Here is a 21928-nt window from a genome sequence, read left to right as displayed (position 1 = left end):
CATCTCGAAGCAACGAGATTTCATTTGCCGAGATCGGCGCGAGACCAAAACAACAATGGCGGATCTGCCTGACGAAAAGTTTGGAGTGCGGTAAATCTTTGTTAATAAAAAAAGTAATCAGGGAATAATAACAATTTTGTGTCAAAAAAGTTGCGTCCCGGGGACGCACGTTGACTTGAGACTATGCGTCCCCAGCAAAAATGATGCGTCTAGGACGCAGGGACGCGGGCAAACGAGCAAACACTGTAGACCCTACCTGTAGCTCATAACCTGCACCTTACAATAACCTCCTGTAGACCATTGAAGAAGAACCAGCATTCTGTCATAGCAGCAATCACAGAAGCAGTAGTACTGAGACTTAATACTGTAAACTACCAAACCACCGATATGAGTATGTTATGACATTTATAAACTCATATCGGTGATTTGGTCTGTTTACTTGCTACTAATTACAGTGTCTGAAACTTGTGACAAAAAGTTAGCGAACACTAGGGCATACAACTCTGAAAAGTTGCCTGCCCAGCCATCAAGTTGCCTGCTCCATTTTTCACAACTTGAAACTTACGAAAGCATGACCGACTTGGGTACCGAGGTGCCTAACTTGTTTGGGTGTTTGGGCATTTGGGTTGGTCATGGTCCAAAAATGTTTGTGTTGTGTTTTTTTTTGCTACTTTTTCCCTTTTTTAATTTTTATTTTATCTTGCTCTCGGTCACCCCTCTCGAAGGATATGAGCAGGATAGATTAAAAAAAAACTGAGGGGCCGCAACAACTAATCGATAAATTTGATTAAAACGGTAGATTAAAAGCTTCGGCAACTAACTAGATCACAGGTGTCAAACAGGCGGGCCCGCGGGCCAGATCAGGCCCGCTAAGGGATTGAATGAGGCCCGCGAGACAACACTCAGAGAAGCACAAGAGAAAAACAAGCGGCAGGTTGAAATATGTCACCTTGATGTTGCCAAAGCCAGGTGCCTCTCACAAAGACACTGTACTTGTATTTATCTCTCTCTCTCTTTTTTTCTTTTCCACCCCTTTTCTCCCACTCTCTCTTTCACTCTGTGTCTCTCTTTTTCTCTTCCTTTGTTGCTCTTTGTCTCTTTCTCTCTCTGCGTCTTTTAACTTCTTTTGCTCTAACTTCCTTTTTTCCTTTTTTCTCTTCCTCTCTTCCTACCCTTCGCGCTTTTTTTCTCTCCTTCCGTCTTTCTATTTCTCTCTGGATTTCTTTCTTCCTCTCCCTTTCTTTTCCCTCTCTCTCACGAATTTTTATCTTTAGTGTCTCTTGCACGCTCCCTCCCCCCCTCTCTCTTTCTTTTCCACCCCTTTTCTCCCACTCTCTGTCTTTCTCTTTTTCTCTTGCTCTTTGTTTCTTTCTCTCTCTGTCTTTTTAACTTCTTTTGCTCTAACTTCCTTTTTTCCTCTTCTTTCTTTTCTCTTTCTCTCTTCCTACCCTTTGTGCTTTCTTTTCTCTCCTTCTTTCTTTCTATTTCTCTTTGGATTTCTTTCTTCCTCTCCCTTTCGTTTCCCCCTCTCTCACGACTTTTTATCTCTTTTGTTTCTCACGCTCTCTCCCTTTTTCTCTAACTTCCTTTTTCCTTTTTTCTCTTCCCCTCTTCCTACCCTTCGCGCTTTTTTTTTCTCTCCTTCCGTCTTTCCATTTCTCTCTGGATTTCTTTCTTCCTCTCCTTTCTTTTCCCCCTCTCTCACGACTTTTTATCTTTAGTTTCTCTTGCACGCTCCCTCCCCCCTCTCTTCTTTCTTTTCCTGAACTAGATCATCGATGGGTCGCCTCAGTCGTTCAATCAATCAAAAATTCCTCCAAAATGACTCAGTCTTTACTAATCAGTCGTGACCCGTCTCATTTCTCTTGGCCCCGGTTTGTGTGCATCATCCACTTGTGAGGTACAGACTGTCAACATGTTAGGGACACAGATGGTTGTGTGACGCACGGCAGTCCAAAAAAAGTGCCGGGGAGGTTTTAACAGGAGCAACGGTGGCGGAAGGAATGGATGGCGGTCCGACTTAGCTTCCCAACAAACAATTTAATTTCAACGCGCTGAAGAACTGGGTCAACGAGCCGCAATGTTCTTACGAGTGAAAAGGCAAAAAAAAAAGAAAAGAAAAAGAGAATTTAGAGCTTTTAATCCCACTGTTGCTGACATTGAAGTCAGGATTCCACTAAGAGATTCTTTACTGTCCCTGGGAAGAATGTAAAAGTGGATGAATATAATGCAAGACAACAGTTGATATAGACCAGGGGTCGGGAACCTGTGGCTCGCGAGCCATATATGGCTCTTTCTATGAGTACCTGTGGCTCGGAGACAAATTTGATTGCATGGAATTTTTCTCCATCTCGTTCAAAACTTGAGCCATTAATCCTGTTCAGATACACGCAAAGCCGAACCAAAGCTGAATCACAAAGCAGTACTTTGCAGAATATATGGGCAGGGTTGGGTAGGGTTACTTTAGCTTGATTACCGTATTTTCCGCACTATAAGGCGCACCGGGTTATAGGGTGCACCCCGAAAAAATAGTTTTTGGTCCTATTTTTGACATACATAAGACACACCGGATTATAAGGCGCTACAATGGGAACGTCGACAAAACAGTCAGAGAGTTGAGTCCAACTTCTTACCCCCTTAACATTCGGAAAGCTTGAAAAGAAGCAAATACGTGTCGAGAACACGTGCGGATGCGGTGTCCGTACGATGTCACTCAAATGCATCGTTCCATCATTCGGAAAGTTAAAGTCTTGGGATTCAAGAAATGCCAACCATTCCTTAGTTTCTATTTTCTTTTTCGCTCGCAACTTTACTGTATATATGACAATAAACACTTGGAATTGAGTTTAATTTAAAAATAGACAGTCCATTCCATCCATTATCTGCACCGCTTATCACAGAAACATCGAGTTCAGTCTAAAACAAGATACAGGGATAATATATAGCCGGAGTAGCTCACCGAAGTCGTTGTGTTCATAATAATGTGCAACCAAAGTCCTCTTATATCTGTGAGTGTAGTAAATCCAGGAGAATAAAATATTTACAAAAACAGTATAGTATGAAATGCTTTCTGTATGCTGTCAACCACGTGCTATACACGTTCATCTTTTTCGGCCACTTGCAGGCTTTGATTTGCCGTTTAAGCCAATGCCAGCCTGTAAATGATAAAAAGGATCCGCCCCTTGACCTCCGAATAACTTTAGCCAATAGTGATCGATTCAACTGATGATTGACACGTCTTTTTCGGCCAATTGCAGGCTTTGTTTTACAGCTTAAGTCTATGCCAGCCTGTAAATGATCAAAAGGATCCTCCCCTTGACCTCCGAATAACTTTAGCCAATAGTGATCCATTCAAATGATGATTGACACATTGGTTAGCCAATGAAACGCCGGTAAATAAATCTCAGCATACACCGCGAACTACTTGGCGTTCGGGGGAAAATCTAGTCGGCGGCTGCAAGTCAGTTGCAAGACTTTGCGACTTAATATTGATCCATAAATAAGGCGCACTCTATTATAAGGCGCATGGTCAGCTTTTGAAAAAAATAAAGGCTTTTAGGTGCGCCTTATAGTGCGGAAAATACGGTACTTTCAATGACTTTTGGATTACTCCACTACCAAATATGCTAATAAAAAGACAAAAGTAACTAAATATGAATCAAATGATGACTCACAACACGTGGTAAGCTTTCTCTCCTGGCTTTGATCTCTTTGATCTCCGGCAAAACTAACATCAAATGCGACAAACAAAATAAAAATAAATCCAAACAGCTTCCCAACCTCATTTTTGCTGTTCCATGTATTCCGTTACTCCCCAGGCCTGCCCAAAATTGAGTCATTTTATTCATATTTAGTTTATTTTGTCTTTTATTAGCATATTTGGTATTGGAGTCATCCAAAAGTCATTGAAAGTAATCCAGGTAAAGTAACCCTACCCAACCCTGTATATAGGGCACGTTTTTCACTACAATTTACAGTCAAGGTGTCACACCCAAAAAAAAAAAGAACTTGTTTTGGCTTTACAACGCTAAAGAATCCTTTATATAAAAGCTCACTATATAATCTGTGTTCAGATACCTTATGACGAATCCACAGAACAAACTATAAATACGCCAAAACACCTGAAGAGAATTTAAAGTTATTTGATTGGGTGAGTGGGAGGGATGGGTGGAGCTATGCAAAAAGTGCAAGCCCTCCCTCCCATCTCTCGCCCTACGCCGTCTGCGCCAAAGGTAAGCACATCAGGCTCTCTGTTTGCAGAATGTTGTGATGTTTTTACTAAATAACTGCTTGCATCTGGTTTTGAAACCAATTTGTATGAAAAAAAAGGGTCAAAATGAGTTTAACCGATCTTGAGTCATTGCAAGAAAGAGACAAGTTTAAATTGGTATGTTTGTTGATTTTGGGACACGGGCTCTGGCATTATTCTCTTTTCATAATTTTGATCAAATCATCAAAAATAAATGTGCTGAAGACTTTTGTCTGGGGTGCGGGTTTAGCAATTTAGTAAATTTGTCTCATAAAATATGGTGTGGCTCTTTCCCAAAATAAATTTAATATATTTTGCTTTTATGGCTCTTTGAGTCAAAAAGGTTCCCGACCCCTGATATAGACCCTTTCATTTCTTCATTGACATTGTGACGTATCTGGTGGGCGGGACTTAGTCTGAAGGCTGAGGAATCCCCGGCGGAGGAAACCAAGATTTCATTTTGCTAGTTCCGTTAAAATGTCCTCATGTTGTGTTTGTGTCCCAAAATCGGAGAAAAATGTTAGTGATTGTAACTTAAAAATGACAGGATCCCAGCGGACACTTATGATTGTGGTAAATGCATTAAAGTGAAAGATTGGACCGAGGCACTCCTCCAAAATACTCAGGAGTGTTCGCTGGGATCCTTTAAAACGTCAATTTACGATCACTAATGTATTTTCGACGATTCTGGCACACAAACACACAACAAACTAATAGAAACACCCTGTTTCAGTATGGCATTGGCATCTTAGCTAGAAAACAGGGGAGACAATACCTTGAAGCCTTACCTCGAAGCAAATTTGATCAAAATCTGAAAAACTAAACATTGTATCTAGGTGTTTTCAAAAGTGGGTAATTAGAGACGACCGGTTTATCGCCTTTAAAACTTTGAATTTGTGCATTTTGATTCGGCCAATTTTTAGACATTGTGAAAAAGTTGTAAATGTTTGACTTCTATTTCTAGAATAACGGCGCATAAAAATGAATCACGATTGGCGTTGCACACATTTACCTTCGGCTTTGATTTGAATACACACCGCTAGTGTACATACAGTATGTACGTTGGAAATTCATTGGCTAACCAGGATGTAAATCCACATTCGAATTGGTCACAATTGGCTAAATATATTTAGGCTGAATCTTTTTTTTTTTTTCTTCAAAACAGGCACTCATATGTTGTCATAAGCTAAAGACTGTAAAAAGAAAAAAAGCTTGCATTTGGCCAAGAGCGAAGTCAAACAAAAGGGTCAGATGCTAATGGAAGTATTAGAAATAATCTGACAAATCTGGTGTAATAATAGTCTGTAGTTTGCAATAATCTGTGGCCTGTGCAGCCCTTTGAGACTCTTTGTGATTAAGGGCGTCACAAATAAACATTACTTGTTTATTGTCAAAAGGGAGTCATGAAGCAAAATAAATAAATTACTTCGACTGAAGCAGACATCTTTTTAGGCGGATTTCTTTCTTTCTTTTTTTTTTAATCTGACGGCATCATCAAGTGTTTTTGAGTAAATGTTTTACAGTTTGATTCAGTGGACTCTTGTGAATATAACGAGACCATATTTTTGGGGAATCGCGTCACGAGTAGAAGTTCCCAGCGTTTTTGGATGTTTTCAGGTATCTCGTTTCAGACTAATTGTGATGTTTCTGTGATGAGTATATTTCGAAAGGGTCATCGTATCTTGATTAAAAAAAAAATGAAGCTTTCGAATGATATGGCAGGACTTCTGACACAAATTTGTTTATCACGACGTTAAGGGGTTAATGTGCTTTTTGACAAAATCAAATCGGGGGTGCTAAATAATACACGATGTCCCTTTAAAAGTCACATGACCTCAAAATACAGATACACTAGAGGTATGACAGATGTGAAACATACCAACTTGGTCCTGGATGTCGTCAGCCACACCAGGAACCTTGTAGAGAAGTCCCAAAGACTGGTTCATGCGTTCTTCGATGACGCGCAGGTGGGTCAGCACCTACATGCATCAAAACACATCATATACTGTATTTTTCAACAGATGAGCCACCTTTCACTGTGCAAACACACAGATGTCCTAAAATCTATGTATTGAGGATTTTCAGGGCCCATATAGATATTGATTATTAATACAGGGTTTAAGGCAGGTTAAATTGAAGACTTTTTTTCATGCTTTTTAAAAGTTTACATTTCATATAGATATAGATGTCTAGATAGATAGAAGTCTAGATAGATAAGATAGATGTCTAGTTGTCTAGATAGATAGATGGATGTCTAGTTGTCTAGATAGATAGATGTCTAGATAGATGTCTAGTTGTCTAGATATATGTCTAGATAGATGTCTAGTTGTCTAGATATATGTCTAGATATATGTCTAGTTGTCTAGATAGATAGATGTCTAGTTGTCTAGATAGATAGATGTCTAGATGTCTAGATAGATAGATGTCTAGATAGATGTCTAGTTGTCTAGATAGAGAGATATCTAGATATAGATGTCTAGAGAAATAGATGTCTAGTTGTCTAGATAGATAGATGTCTATATAGATGTCTAGTTGTCTAGATAGATGTCTAGTTGTCTAGATAGATAGATGTCTAGTTGTCTAGATGTCTAGATAGATATCTAGATATAGATGTCTAGAGAAATAGACGTCTAGATAGATAGATGTCTAGATATAGATTGATAGATGTCTAGATAGATAGATGGCTAGACGGATAGATGTCTAAATAGATGTCACGATAGATAGATGTCTAGATGTCACGATAGATAGATGGATAGATAGAAACTTTATTATTATTATTCATCTCCGTAGGGAAATTCACATTTCCAGCAGTATATTTGTATTAAAAAAATAAAAGATATAGAATACAAAAATACCCAATATAACATTTTGCTATAGAGCATTTAAATAGTGTTACGAAAAATACACAATGTAATAAAAATAGGGTAAAATGCAAATGTGGGGTTGGGGTTTAATGTGGGCTTTTACTCTCCCAGGTGGAGTTAAAGTCGAGAGAAAAGTTGAGAGGAAAAAAATAAACTGACAAAACAATTTTAAACAAAAGATTTTTTTAAATCACATTTTGGTCCATTTCAAAATGTTCCATCTCTAAAACATAGCTCTCTCCTCGTCATGGAAATCAAGAAAAAAAAAGGAAGTGCACAGGACATCATAGAAAGATATCTTCTTTGTTTTCTTTTATCCTCACTGTCAAATGTGAACTTGAGTGCCACGCCCAATTTTGTTGTCACATTATGTTCAACCCGTTTTGTAACAATGACAATAAAGGTATATTCTATTCTATTCACAGCCTAAACTGGCAGATATATTTTTTGCAACACACATGAAACATTTTCATCAGGATGCATGAAAAATTCCTTTTTTATACTAATTATCTTTAGTTCAAACAAATAGAAATCTTTTTCGTGTTTTCACATTTTTAAGACTTTCAAAACATTGAAATGAAGACATTTGAATGCCAATGAAGGCCTTATTTTCAGAGAAATGAATTCAATGGATTTTAAGACTTTTCAATTAATAGGAGGCCGAAAAGCAATATTTGGAGCTGATAATAATTTGCTGTGAAAGCTTAAAAATTGGTCTAAGAAATCTTTAATATTTGTTGTAAATTCAAATAAAGCTTTAACAGCTCTCTGTTAACCTTTTACAGTTAATAAAATAGAATTTCAAAACAACGAACATGATTTATGTTTCACGTAAACCAAAAACTAACACTGGAGGAGCTAAAATTAGGCTTAGCAGCAAACTCACAAATGGTAGAGAAAAACGTAAAAAAGCCCCTTGATTTTTTTTTTTACAATCAGTCAGATTGACAAACTCATGTTATGGTAGCAGCTAATCACTCAGCCTTCCACTTCGGCGTGCTTTTAATGCTCTCAATCACAAACACATGCAAACTATTGTTATGATAAGAGCTAATATATCCGTCTCCGCCTGAACGTGCTTCCTTAAACCAAGTTAACCACATTTTTTAACGCTAATCTGTTAATCACACACACGCTTTTCTCCCAGACTTTTTAAAATCTCGATATTATCAGCAGTCCTGATTCACAGGCCTGTCGGACTCAGGAGTTAGCAGAACTGCCACTGTGAGACAGAAGGCAGGAGAGGGAGGGAAAGGCTTGGCTGTTTTTGAGCCTAAATAGATGGTCGACCCCTAGCACGTATACGTGTTAAAATGTTGGCATCTGTTGTGCAGTACCTGGGGCCTGATCTGCGCCGCCTTCTTTGGGTCCACCATGCGGACGTGTTCGAAGTGTTTCAGGGTGTGTTGTCGGTCTTTCTGCTCGGCACGCACGTACTTCTTCAACAGGCTGAAGACGTGACGGGGCTGCGACAGGCGGAAAACGACATCCGGTGAGGCCAGGACGGCACGATTGGACGCAATGAAATTACAATTTATCAACTGTGAAATTGAGGTTCTGAGGCACTTGCAAAGTTTTTCCATTACAGCTTTAGGATTTACAGTACACGGTCTCAATGCTTTAGAACATTAATCACAGCAATCGAGGACAATAAACACAGCAGACTTGGCTACCAAAATATCTACCCTATTTTCCGCACTATAAGACGCACTGGATAGAAGGATCACCTCCCCAAAAACAGTCTTTTGCAATATTTCATCCATATATAAGGCGCAACAAACTATAAGGCATATGGAATTAGGGTAGCAAAATTTTTTTTTTTTTAAAGTATCGTAGTTTTATATTGAATGATCAGTCAAAAAATATCATAGCCTTTACAAATGTCTTTTCATGGGTCGTCTGTATCCCTACTGGTCTAATGGATAAGAGTCATTTTATCTCTGAAAAGTGATGGGTCCAGGGGACTCGCATGCTCAAAAATCTATGGGTCCCCAAAATTTAGTGTTATCGAGGTTGAAATTGTAAATCGGCGAGAAATATATAAATAAATATATAAATCTATATATTCATTCAGTTTTAATCATCACACTTAATTGGTAATACAAAGCAGTTATCACTTCAGATTTTTTCAGTTCACAAAAATATTGTACGTTATACGAAATAATATTGCTGAAATATTAGTCTATATATTCATGCAGTTTTAATCACTTCAGATTTTCAGTTCATATATTCTTCGTAGTTTGCTGTCCCGCCACAGTTGTAATGCCTTCTCAAGGTCCGATTGCAGCAACGGAATTTCCATAGCTAATTTGTGGTTTTCATTGTCGTTGTGCCGATCCAATGTGCTTTTCTGAAAGTTCCTATTGCGAAATGATTTATGCGATCCAGTTTTTTTGTCACGCTGGGTGCACGCATCACAGTACATGTAGCCGCCATAATAATAATAATAATAATAATAATAACAATTTCCTTTGTATTGTCATTCTTTGTAACAATGTACACAGAACGAAATGTCGATACACCTGACCCGTTGTAGCGAGCCGATGCAGCCGCAGCCAACAGAGGGCGCCGCCATTTTACCAATGTTATAAGTCTTAGGTATGACTCGGCCGAGGCGCGAACCAGCGACCTCCCAGTCTCAAAGCGGGCGCCCTACCATCTAGGCTACTGAGCTGGTCATCCTCCTCATAGCGTAACCAGGAATATAATTGAGTCCATTTTGGCAGAAAAGTCCTTTTCTTGCTCGGGAGTATTCTTTTGTTTATTATCTTTCGTCGAATCGTTCGCTTCAACACACGTGTTTTCCTTGCCTCTTCTGAAGAATTTCTCCGCCGTTTTTTCGTGCCGGAATTATTGCCGTTGTTACCACTTTCTGTATTATGTTTCGACTTACTACCGACACTGAGTAAATGACCAATTTTTTGTTGATTTGCACCTAATACCAACTGTTTTTACGGAGGCATACTCGTCTTTCACCCGACAACCTCCAAAACAATGACGTCATCTCGAAGCAACGAGATCGGCGCGAAACCAAAACAACAATGGCGGATCTGCCTGACGAAAAGTTTGGAGTGCGGTAAATCTTTTCAGAGGTAAAATGAACACTGCACTTCATACAGTGAATCTGTGTGTGTCCATTAAGAGTACCCTGGGGGGATCCTGCTGCAGGGCGGTCAGGTAGCTCTCCAGAGCCAAACGGCGGCGGTCATTATGAAGCGCTTCCACTCGGGCCATGTGAGTCTCCACCAGCTGCTGTCTCTCGCTTGCTGCTTCCTGCTCCAGTGTCTCCACCTTGTCTTGGAAACGCTTCAAAAGGTTTCAAAGTCAGGATTCTTGAATCGGGCAGCCAGTGAAATGCTGAAAATAATCGCTTTGTATGCTACCTGGATGACTGCTTTCTTGTCTGCACGGGGAAGATTCTTGACTTCCCTCTCGGCCTCTTCCCATTCTCTCATCACCTGAACACAAGTGGACATCAAGGGACATCAAGTACTGCAAAAACGACTACCTTACCAGCAGGGTTGGGTAGGGTTACTTTAACTTGATTACTTTTAATGACTTTTGGATTACTCCAATACCAAACATGCTAATAAAAGACAAAAGAAACTAAATATGAATAAAATGACTCCATTTTGTGCAGGCTTGGGGAGTAACGGAATACATGGAACGGCAAAACCACCGTATTTTCCGCACTATAAGGCGCACCCGGGTTATAGGGCGCACCCCGAAAAAATAGTTTTTGGTCCTATTTTTGACATACATAAAACGCACCGGATTATAAGGCGCTACAATGGGAACGTCGACAAGATAGTTCAGTCCAACTGATTACCCCCTTAACATTCCCAAAGCTTGCAAAGACGCAAATACGTGTCGAGAACACGTGCGGATGCGGTGTCCGTACGATGTCACTCGAATGCATCGTTCCATCATTCTGAAGGTTAAAGTCTTGGGATTCAAGAAATGCCAACCATTCCTTAGTATCTATTTTCTTTTTCGCTCGCAACTTTACTGTGCATATGACAATAAACACTTGGAATGGAGTTGAATTTAAAAATAGACACTCCATTCCATCCATTATCTGCACCGCTTATCACAGAAACATCGAGTTCAGTCTGAAACAAGATACAGGGATAATATATAGCCGGAGTAGCTCACCGAAGTCGTTGTGTTCATAATAATGTGCAGCCAATGTCCTCTTATATCCGTGAGGGTAGTAAATCCAGGAGAATAAAATATTTACAAATACAGAATAGAAAAAAATGCTTTCTCTATGCCGTCAGCCACGTGCTATATACATTCATCTTTTTCAGCCAATTGCAGGCTTTGTTTCGCCGTTTAAGCCAATGCCAACCTGTAAATGATAAAAAGGATCCGCCCCTTGACCTCCGAATAACTTTAGCCAATAGTGATCGATTCAAATGATGATTGACACATTGGTTAGCCAATGAAACGCCGGTAAATAAATCCCAGCATACACCGCGTACTACTTAGCGTTCGGGGGTAAAATCGAGTCGGCGGCTGCAAGTTAGTTGGAAAACTTTGCAATTTTAAAATTGATCCATAAATAAGGCGCACTGTATTATAAAGCGCATGGTCAGCTTTTGAAAAAAATAAAGGCTTTTAGGTGCGCCTTATAGTGCGGAAATTGCGGTAATTTGAACAATTTGGTAAACGCTACATTTTAAATGTATTTAATTCCCAACATTGGGCTGCTATAAACTGACATGAATTCTGCCATTCTACCTCTACAATTGGCTGTCACACTTGCTAACCTAATGATGAGGGACCTGAAGCTAGTCGAGCAAAAACAAAAAGTGCAAACAAAGTCCGGCATAAGGAAATATCATTCCAAGTTTCAGACGAGACTTCTCGACCTAAGCTTTGAAGCCGGTACCGCGCGCCATCTGCTGCGAATCGCTTCATTAAGAAAGGCAATTAAAATGGAATCGGTTTAGCCGTCCCGCCCACGGGAAGATTAAGTGATGCGCTTACTTTTTTCTACATTTTCTCTTCAACCTCCAAAAAAATCAGACACTGTTCCTTTTCTCAACAGCAAAAACAATCTTCCCTATCGCATACACATCATTGACCTCATTTTGGGGAAGTTATTCGATATTAAATCATGGAAAATCGTCATCCTATCGCGGTAAAGGGCTAATAGTTACATTTAGTAATCCTACTGTCAGTGTAAATGGTCTGCATTTATAAAGCGCTTTACAATGCGCTTCACACTTACCCATTCACACACACACACACCAATAGGGAGTCAGCCATGCAAGGCACCTACCTGCTTATCGGGGGCATTAGGGATTCAAGTGTCTTGCCCAAGGACACCTTGACATATAACACGGAGGAGCTGGGAATCGAACCTGCGACCTCTTGATCCCAAGACGTTATGCTGACGGCTACATGCTAATGGCTACATGCGAACGAGACTTGCCAACCACAAAGTGCTAACCGTTACATGCTAACGAGTCATGATAAGGGCTACATGCTAACGGCTGCATGCTAACAGTTACATGATAACGAGTTTTGCTAACCACTACATGCTAAGGAGTTATGCTAACAACTACATGCTAACAGCTACGTCCTAACAGCTACATGCAAATGTGTCATGCTAACGAGTTATAAATGTGAATGTAAATGGTCTGCATTTCTGTAGCGCTTTTCAAGTCAATAAAGACTTCCCAAAGCGCTTTACAATACGCTTCATACTGACCCATTCACACACACAAACACACACACACACACACACACACTCACACACCAATAGGGAGTCAGCCATGCAAGGCGCCTACCTGCTTACCGGGGGCATTAGGGATTCAAGTGTCTTGCCCAAGGACATCTCGACATATAACACGGAGGAGCCGGGAATCGAACCTGCGACCTCTTGATCCCAAGACGTTATGCTGACGGTTACATGCTAATGGCTACATGCAAACGAGTCCTGCCAACCACTAAGTGCTAACCGTTACATGCTAACAAGTCAGGCTAACGGCTACATGCTAACGGCTGCATGCTAACGGCTACATCCGGACGTGTCATGCTAACGGTTACATGATAACGAGTTATGCTAACTGCTTCATGCTAAGGAGGTATGCTAATAGCTACATGCTAACGGCTACATCCTTCATTTTTTGTTTATTGATTAAACACCTCCCATTTTTCCACATTTATGTCACCTCGTGTGCTGCATTTGGGTCTGTCTGACATCCCATGACAGTAACGCACTACTAACACTATATAATCTGATAGGGGTAACTGAATTACTTCTAAAATAAATTAAATAGCAACAAAACACTGTACCTGGGACATCCTTTCACGATGCTTCGCCTCCAAACTCTCCTTGGCCTTCTGGAAATGAGTGTGCTCGTTTTCGTCAGCAGGCGTCTCCAGGTAATGGTCCACAGCATCAGGAGAGCCAGGTGTGGCTGTGGGGACTAAGTTGAGGAGAGGAAAGAAAAATAGATAGGGGATGGTATTAAAAGGGAAGCATTTTTGTCATCTTGCATGTGGATAAAATTGGTTAGCGAGGAAGAAAGCCAGTTAGCAAGTGGAAACCTGGTTAGTTAAAGAACAGCAAACCAAACACCTCATGTATGAAGACCTTGAAACCCCCTGACGGTATCCAGTTTTAACTCATTCAGTGCCATAACGTATAACTAAGTCTTTAGGATTCTCATTGAGTACCAAAACGTAAAGATACTTTTTTTTATCTATTCTAAACAATTTGGCGCAGTCCTTCAGTGAATATCAAGCCTTTGGGAATGATTTCAGTATGATAAATCCTCAGTAAATGCCGACATTTCCTTGTGTTAATATTGTGTAAATTATAACTATAACCTTATCCTTGTTTTTATAACCTTATCTTCTCTGTTCCTTTATCTTCTTGGTTTCTTTTATCCTCACTGTGAATATGTGAACCTGGAGTGCCATGCCCAATTTCGTTGTCACAATATGTTAACCCATTTTGTAACAATGACAATAAAGGTGTATTCTATTCTATTCTGTTCTATAAATGGCAGAAGTGGCCTTCAGGGTTTGTACATTTTTTCATGGCCAGTATTTTTTAGGGACTTTGAAAGCCAATTTACCAATCTCTCCAGTTCCATTCAAAGAATAAATAAAACCTATTATATTATTGATAATAATATTTGAAGAGTAATTGCCGCAATCATTATTATTGATCCCACCGACATGAATCACTCATTTAAGGTGGCTTCAAGCCAAGTAAAGTTCAAGTCCTCAAAACTTTATAGGAGCTGTGCAAATTTTGGAACTTTAATACTCTCTGCCGCCATCTCCTGGCTTGTGTCATCATTGCAGCCAGAGGTCAGCTCATTAATAATGCTTGTGCAAGGACGCGCTCCTTTTTCCTCTTTCATCTCTAAGCATGTTTTATCTTTCTTCCTTTTCATGTGTAGTCTTTAGAAATATGGCAAAATCAACCATTTACAAGCACTTTTCAGACCTTGAAAAATTCAAGGATTTTCAAGGATTTCAAGCACCTGTACATGCCCTGGGCTTTGATCAGATCTCTGTCAACACACTTAGTGCCTTGTTTTGCTTCCTGTGTCCACGGTATGACACTGTGTGTAGACAGTTTAAAGCTTTAAAGTTTTATTCCCTCTGAAAAAGATGACAAAGTCCCTTCGTCATCGTTGGTGCAGGGAGGGAAGACGTTTCGTGTGATACCTTGACCGAAAACATCGGGGGCTGAAAAGCTTATTGAGTGTTTATGGAAAGGATTGTTTAAAACAGGGGTCACGCACTCGATTTACATAGGGGGCCGCCGGAGGTAGGGTCTGGGTGAGGTTGGGCTGGACCGGGTTTTTCACAAGAAAACTCATGAGAAAAAGTTAGCGGCCACCGGGGCAGACAACTTATTTAGTTGGTTGCACGATACACAACTGTATTTATTCACATTTTTAAGTGGAAGTACAATGATGGCAACAAGATTAACTTCATATAATTGGAAATTATTTGAATGAAACACAAACTTTTTCCTCTTTTTCCCCAGTTTTTTTTCTCCTTTTTTAAAAAAAATCTCATTGTGTTTATTTTTTCCTAACTGTTACTTTTTTTTCTTGCTTTTTGTTCTCTATTACCTTTTTTCCCTTTATTTGCTTCTTTCCTTTCTTCTGGCTTTTTTCTGTATTTTTCCTTCTTTTTTCTCCTCCTTTCGTTTCTTCTTTTTCTCAGCTTTTCACTACTTTTTCATTTTGGTATTTTTTTCTCTTTTGTTCTATTTCCCCTTCCTTTAAGTCATTTTGTGCATAATTTTACATAATATTTGGTCATATAGGGATGAAAGAAGCAAAAACAACCTGAAGAGCCGTTTAAGACCCGAAAGAGCGATTCCTTTTAGTGAGCCGAGCCGAAGAAGCCGGTTCTCGAAAAACTCTACTGACCTTACTCAACTTCGTTCTACTTCGACCTTGACTTCCAAATACCGCATTTCGAACACAGCGTCAGGGGAACCCTTGTATTTTTACCTTCATGCACTGTAACTCTGACTTAATTCGCTTCTTAATGAGCAATTTGGAGCCCTGATTTTTGTGAGCTGGCTAGATTTTCTTGAGTGCGGAAAAGTTTTGGGCAGTGCGCAATTGCGCACACACGCAGCTTAGTGGGAACATAGGTGTTAAGACACACACACCCAAGGCGGAGTAGGTTAAAATATTAGCCAGGTGGAAATAAAGCTTCAGAAGGAGCAGTAAGCATCTTGTTAGAGGGTCCGAAGGGTCGGTGGCATCTGCCGCAGGCGGGACTTACTGACGCTAGCGCAGACGGACAGGCAGTATTCCTCCGACTCAAAGTTATTCCGGTTTCCTCCGCAGCCGCCGTAGATAAACTGGGCGCAGCGGCCGTCCCGGCGATCAAAGTACCAGCGGGGCAAGGCGGCTCGGCAGGGACCGGTTTCTGCGCCGGCCCAGCACACGTCTTCGAGGATACACACAATCACCTAGTCACCTCATGCCACGAGGCTCTTGAACTCCACCCGGGGGAGTAAAATTCCAAATTAAACCACACCCTGACGTCCTTCGTATTAAAAGCGACTCATTACCACATTGTTTCATCGTGATGCGCAATTTATGAGCTGATAAGCGCGTTCATCGATACAAATAAGTGCTTTGGATCTCGTAGCGAAAGTGTAGTACCACTTTGGTCAGGCAGAGAGCGCCTTAAGACCCTTTTTATAAAAGCATTTCTTTTTTTTAACATTTTTTTTTCTGAACATTGTATCATTACAAACAAAATTGGCACTTAACTCAACACTATTTAGATAAGAAAGATAAGACAGAGAGAGATAGATAAGATAGAGAGATCGATGGATAGAGATAGTGATATATAGATAAGATGGATAGAGATAGAGATAAATAAGATAGAGATAAGATAGAGATAAGATAGAGATAAGATAGAGATAAGATAGAGATAAGATAGAGATAAGATAGAGATAAGATAGAGATAAAATAGAGATAAGATAGAGATAAGATAGAGATAAGATTAGATAAGATAGAGATAAGATTAGATAAGATAGAGATAAGATAGAGATAAGATATATAAGATAGATAAGATAGAGATGGATGAGATACATAAGATAGAGAGAGATAGATAAGATGGATAGAGAGATAGATAAAATGGATAGAGATAGATAAAATGGATGGAGATAGATAAAATGGATGGAGATAGATAAGATAGTTAAGATACATAAGAGAGATGGATAAGATACATAAGATAGAGAGAGATAGATAAGATAGAGAGAGATAGATAAGATAGAGAGATAGATAAGATAGAGAGATAGATAAGATGGATAGAGATAGAGATAGATAGATAGATAAAATGGATAGAGATAGATAAGATAGATAAAATGGATAGAGATAGATAAGATAGATAAGATAGAGATGGATAAGATAGAGAGAGATAGATAAGATAGAGAGATAAGATAGATAAGATAGAGAGAGATTGATAAGATAGATAGAAATAGAGATAGATAAAGAGAGATAGAGAGATAGATAGATAGATAGATACTTTATTCATCCCCGTAGGGAAATTCAAAATATGAGCAAAACTTCAATATTTGAATTCAGGAGGACATTAAAATTGTGTTTTTTCAAAATCCTATTCATCTATTCATACGAATAATCGACCGATTCATCGATAATTAAAATAATCGGTAGTTGCAGCCCTTTCGTACATCAGGCAAAAAAACGGGTCCCCAATCTTCAAAATGAGACAAGACTGCGAGACAAATGGGACGGAAGCACCTACTCACCCCTGACCACCTCCTCGACCGACTCGGTGGTGGTGGTTGTGGTAGTCGTCATAGCGACGTTGGTGGTTGGCTCGTCCTCGTCATCGAGCGTGTCGGTGATGTCTTCCTCCTCCTCTTCATCGTCCTCATCGTCTTCCCCGTCTCCGTCCTGGTCATTGTCCAGCATGTCCTCGGCTTCGTCTTCCTCTGCCGCCTCTTCCTCCAAGACAGATGGCTTGGTTTCCTCGTGCTGCTCTGTTGGCTCCGGCACCATACTGCCAGAAGAAAGGGACGGGAGGAGGTGTAAAAGGAGAAATACAAAAAAAACCAATGCAGATAGAAAATTCAGCCGGTTCCAAAAACAACCCGTGAGATACTAAATGAAATGAAATGATCTGCATTTCTATAGCGCTTTTCAAGTCAATGACTTCCCAAAGCGCTTTACAGTGTGCTTCACATTTCCCAATAGCGGCCTTGTATTGCAGCCACCTGCTTATTGGGGGTATTAGGGGTTCAGTGTCTTACCCAAGGACACTTCAACATGTAACACGGACAAGCCGGGATTCGAACTGGGATCCCTTGATCCCAAGACGAGCGCTCTACCCCCTGAGCTACTGCCGCCCCCCAATCCTTGAAGTAGAAGGTATTATTCTTTTACAATTATTCCCAGTTAAATACACAATTAAAGATTGAAATCAAAGTGTAAATCCTTTTTACAGGCCCAAGCTGTCCACCAGAGGGCGCATCATCGGTTTGGATTGGATTTCTTGATTGCATTTTAGCAAAAATATTCAACATACTGTAATTCATTCGTATTGTAAACACATTTCACTTAAGGGGGTATCCTACAATAGACTAGTCACATGGTGAATCTATCCATCCATCCACTATCTGCACCACTTATCCTCAGTAGGGTCGCGGGGGTGCTGGAGCCCATCCCAGCTATCTTCGGGCAGTGGGCAGGGGACACCCTGAACTGGTTGCCGGCCAGTCGCAGGGCACACAGGGGACAGACATCTCGCTCGCTCATTCACACCTAGGGACAATTTGGACCGGCCAATTCACCTTACATGCATGTTTTTGGAATGTGGGAGGAAACTGGAGTGCCCAGAGGAAACCCACGCAAGCACGGGGTGAACATGCAAACCCCACACAGGAGGTTTGATCTCATGACCTCAGAACTGTGCGCTAACCACTGCGCCGCTGTGCTGCTCCCACTTGGTGAATCATTCTCCATAAAAGGCGCTGCATTAAACGTAGTCAGTTTCAAATATAGCTAACATAGATACACATAGTGTTCATTGCTATGTGCGTAAGCTGAAAATGGTCGCGGGGGTGCGTTCATTATAAGGCTTTTGATTTATTTTGCGGCTCCAGACTAATTAGTTGGGGTTTTTTTGGTCTAATATAGCTCTTTCAACATTTTGGGTTGCCAATCCCTGGGCTACACAAATACGTATGACTTGATTTTGATTAATCCAATCGACCGATCGATACATTGATGGATAGATAGATTGATCCATCTAATTTGTAAATCCATTTATGTATCCATCTACTGACACCATATTCCCCTAGTACAGGCGTCGGTTAACCAGTGGCACGCGAGCGCATGGCAAAACAAAAATGATTACACTTTACCTGAAATTTAGACATTTTCAGTTGCGTGCTGTGTTATTTAGAGGCATTACGTTAGCGTCCCTCCTCTGCTTTGTGTGTCAGTGTGTGTTTGCGCGGCGCCTGGCAGAAGACAGATTAGCATTAGCTCAGGAGGTAGAGCGCTCGTCTGGGATCAAGAGATCGCAGGATCGTAGGTTTAATTACTGGCTCCTCCGTGTTATACGTCCTGTGCAGTCCTTTGAGACATGTTTGTGATTGAGGGCTATATAAATAAATGTGACTTGACTTGAAGTGTCCTTGGGCAAGACACTGAATGCCTAATGCCCCCAATAGGCAGGTAGGCGCCTTGCATGGCCGCTATTGGTGTGTGAGTGTGTGTGTGAATGGATAAGTGCATTGTAAAGCGCATTGGGAGGTCTTCATTGACTTGAAAAGCGCTATATAAATGAAGACCATTTATAACCCAGCCAAAGGAAACACACATGTGCGATAAATGAACGAATCATGACGGCTCCTTTAGCGAAAACATCTCGTTCTTTCCAGCCAGCGTGGACAGACGAATGAGGCTTTGTGCAAAAAATAGCCGTGCTGTTTTGTGCATTATGCCACAAGAGCGTTGTACCTCGCACAGCAAGTGTTAAACATCATTACGAGACGAAACATGAACATGAACTCGGACGAGTCTGACATGGCGGAGACATTAAAACGTGCAGTGTCCAGGAACGTCAAACAAACACAGACCCTGAAGACCTTTGTCACTGCTAAAAACACCACCACTGAAGCAAACTATCACATTGCTCACTGCATAGCAAAGCACAGAAAAACATTTACTGATGGCGAAAATTTTAAAGAAGCGTGTGTGTGTGTGTGTGTGCGCGCGCGCGTGCCTTCCTGTTGTTATTTCAAGTTTTGATATTTTCTGCAACAAGATATAATTGATGAATGATATGGTAGATGTCCATAACACTTGTTTCTTAATTGGAGTTCATTGTTAACTTCTGCCAGGAACATTTTTTGTATTTAAATTTGAACACAAGAATAGTTGGACATTGTTTGATCTCGTCTCGTAAATTATTCCAAAGTTTGACTCCACACACAGACACACACATAATTTTCCTGGTGGTTCTCACCTTTGAGATTTTGAATTTGCTACAGCCCTCAAGTTATAATTTCCCTCTTTCCGAATGAATCATTTTTGGATGTTTTCTGGCACCATGTTTTTGTTGACCTTAAATAACAGTTGTGAAGTGAAAACATTTGATTAAATCATCCAATTTTAATAATTTGGACTGCATGAATCAAATATGAGTATGCTCCCGATAGCCTACCCTGTGTATGGTTCTAATTGCACGTTTTTGAAGGATAAAAAGGGGCTGGAATGAACTTTTATAATTTTTGCCCCAAACAAATTAACCAACCTCACATCCAGAGCACGTTTTACCCCACCCACCCAACCATATTTGGGCCTTCCTCTCATTCTATTTTCCACCATTTTTGCACTACATTCTATCTTTGTACTCTGCCTTCATCCATCTTTTCCATATGTCGAATTCATAAATGATTCTATTATTTATGCATGCCAAACCGAATGACCAGATACGAGTACCTGTTGTCGGAATAGTCCGTCTCGGCTCCGCCCCACCACACGTCCGAGTCGTCTCCGTCTCTCTCGGCGCTGTCGGCGTCCCGCTCGGCCTCGGCCGGGCAGCACACAAACTCCACCCCTCGGAAACGGTCGATACCGCATGGAAGGAGCATTCCGTAGTCATGGAGATTCATGCTCCTGTCTGTGCAAGACTAAAGAAATGTTCAAAATGTGAGGACATCTATTTTTAGCGTCTTGGGCTTGGTTCACACTGCAGGAAAATTGGTGCAACCTGTATCAGATCTGTTATCCCTTTAACGTTTCTGCCAAATATGCCTGAAATCCCGATCCAAGATGTATCCTAAGTAAATTGAATGCTGTTCTTAAACCGTTTGAAGAATATGGACGCTTTTGGACTCTTATAATCACTGCAAACGTGTATTTGACTTTTGCCATATTTTAGACATTGTGAAAGAGTTGTAAACGTTTCAATTCTCTTTCTCTGTCTCTATCACTATTGACCACTTGTAGAGTAAAAATGGTGCGTAAAAATGAATCCCATATGGCGTTCTGTACTTGTTTGTGAATTTCCCTACGGGGATGAATAAAGTATCTATCTATCTATCTTATTTCAGGGTCTAATTTGAATACAATAGGGACATCTTCATATCGATTTATTAAGAATTTAATTGGCTAACCAATATGTCAATCATCATTTGAATTAGTCACTTTTGGCTAAAGTTATCTGGAGGTAAAGGAGGCGAGTCGTATTTAGCATTTACATAGTCTTATAGGTTAATGTAGGTTGTGGACCGCGAAACAAAGACAGCAATTGGCTGAAAAAGATGTCAATTAAAAGTTTAGATGTCAACAGCCAAAATAAATAATTTAACTTGTCTGTTTATTTGTAAACGGGAACCATAGGGATAAACAGACTGTTAGCAACAAGGAACATCCATTGATGCAGAGATGCTTTTTGGCGTATTTTTTTTCTGATCGGGTGTTTTGGAGTAAATATTTTACAGGGTTGGATTTACTAGATTTTCCGATGTAAAAATGCAATTGTTGCATACTATCATTGAATGATCGGTTCAAGACGATGTATTTGGTGAGCTTCCCCGGCTTTATAGTTTTAGACTGATTGTGATGTTTCCGTATATTTTGAACCCCAAGGAGTTGAAGCTTTTTTGATATGTGGCATGACATATGACGAGAATTATCTTCTAAACAGTCCAAAGATTAAAGGGATAAAGTTTTTCGGAAAGGCAAATATTCGATTTTTTTCACAACAGACCCACTTTCATATATGCTCCTTAATCCGAAACATTTCCGATCTGGTCTCAATCTGAACGGACAAT

The 21928-nt window shown here is 40.3% G+C and overlaps 1 protein-coding gene across 2 annotated transcripts in view; it reads right to left on the bottom strand.

Moving 5' to 3' along the window:
- appa (amyloid beta precursor protein a) overlaps window positions 1–21928 on the bottom strand; it is a 71255-nt gene that overhangs the window by 10433 nt on the left and 38894 nt on the right. The window contains exons 5-12 of one of the 2 annotated variants that reach the window (XM_088330501.1): window positions 20592–20782; window positions 17390–17643; window positions 15889–16056; window positions 13420–13553; window positions 10497–10571; window positions 10261–10419; window positions 8451–8579; window positions 6129–6228 (exon numbers count right to left, since the gene is read on the bottom strand). In XM_088330501.1, coding sequence (XP_088186627.1) covers window positions 6129–6228; window positions 8451–8579; window positions 10261–10419; window positions 10497–10571; window positions 13420–13553; window positions 15889–16056; window positions 17390–17643; window positions 20592–20782 — 1210 coding nt within the window. The remainder of the gene's footprint in view (window positions 1–6128; window positions 6229–8450; window positions 8580–10260; window positions 10420–10496; window positions 10572–13419; window positions 13554–15888; window positions 16057–17389; window positions 17644–20591; window positions 20783–21928) is intronic. The other variant, XM_088330502.1, reaches the window with a different exon arrangement.

The sequence above is a fragment of the Urocampus carinirostris genome, chromosome 3 (genome assembly GCF_059441175.1).
Source record: "Urocampus carinirostris isolate Australia breed hairy pipefish chromosome 3, RoL_Ucar_1.0, whole genome shotgun sequence".
Lineage (NCBI taxonomy): Eukaryota > Metazoa > Chordata > Actinopteri > Syngnathiformes > Syngnathidae > Urocampus > Urocampus carinirostris.
This window is presented reverse-complemented; position numbering and strand designations above follow the sequence as displayed.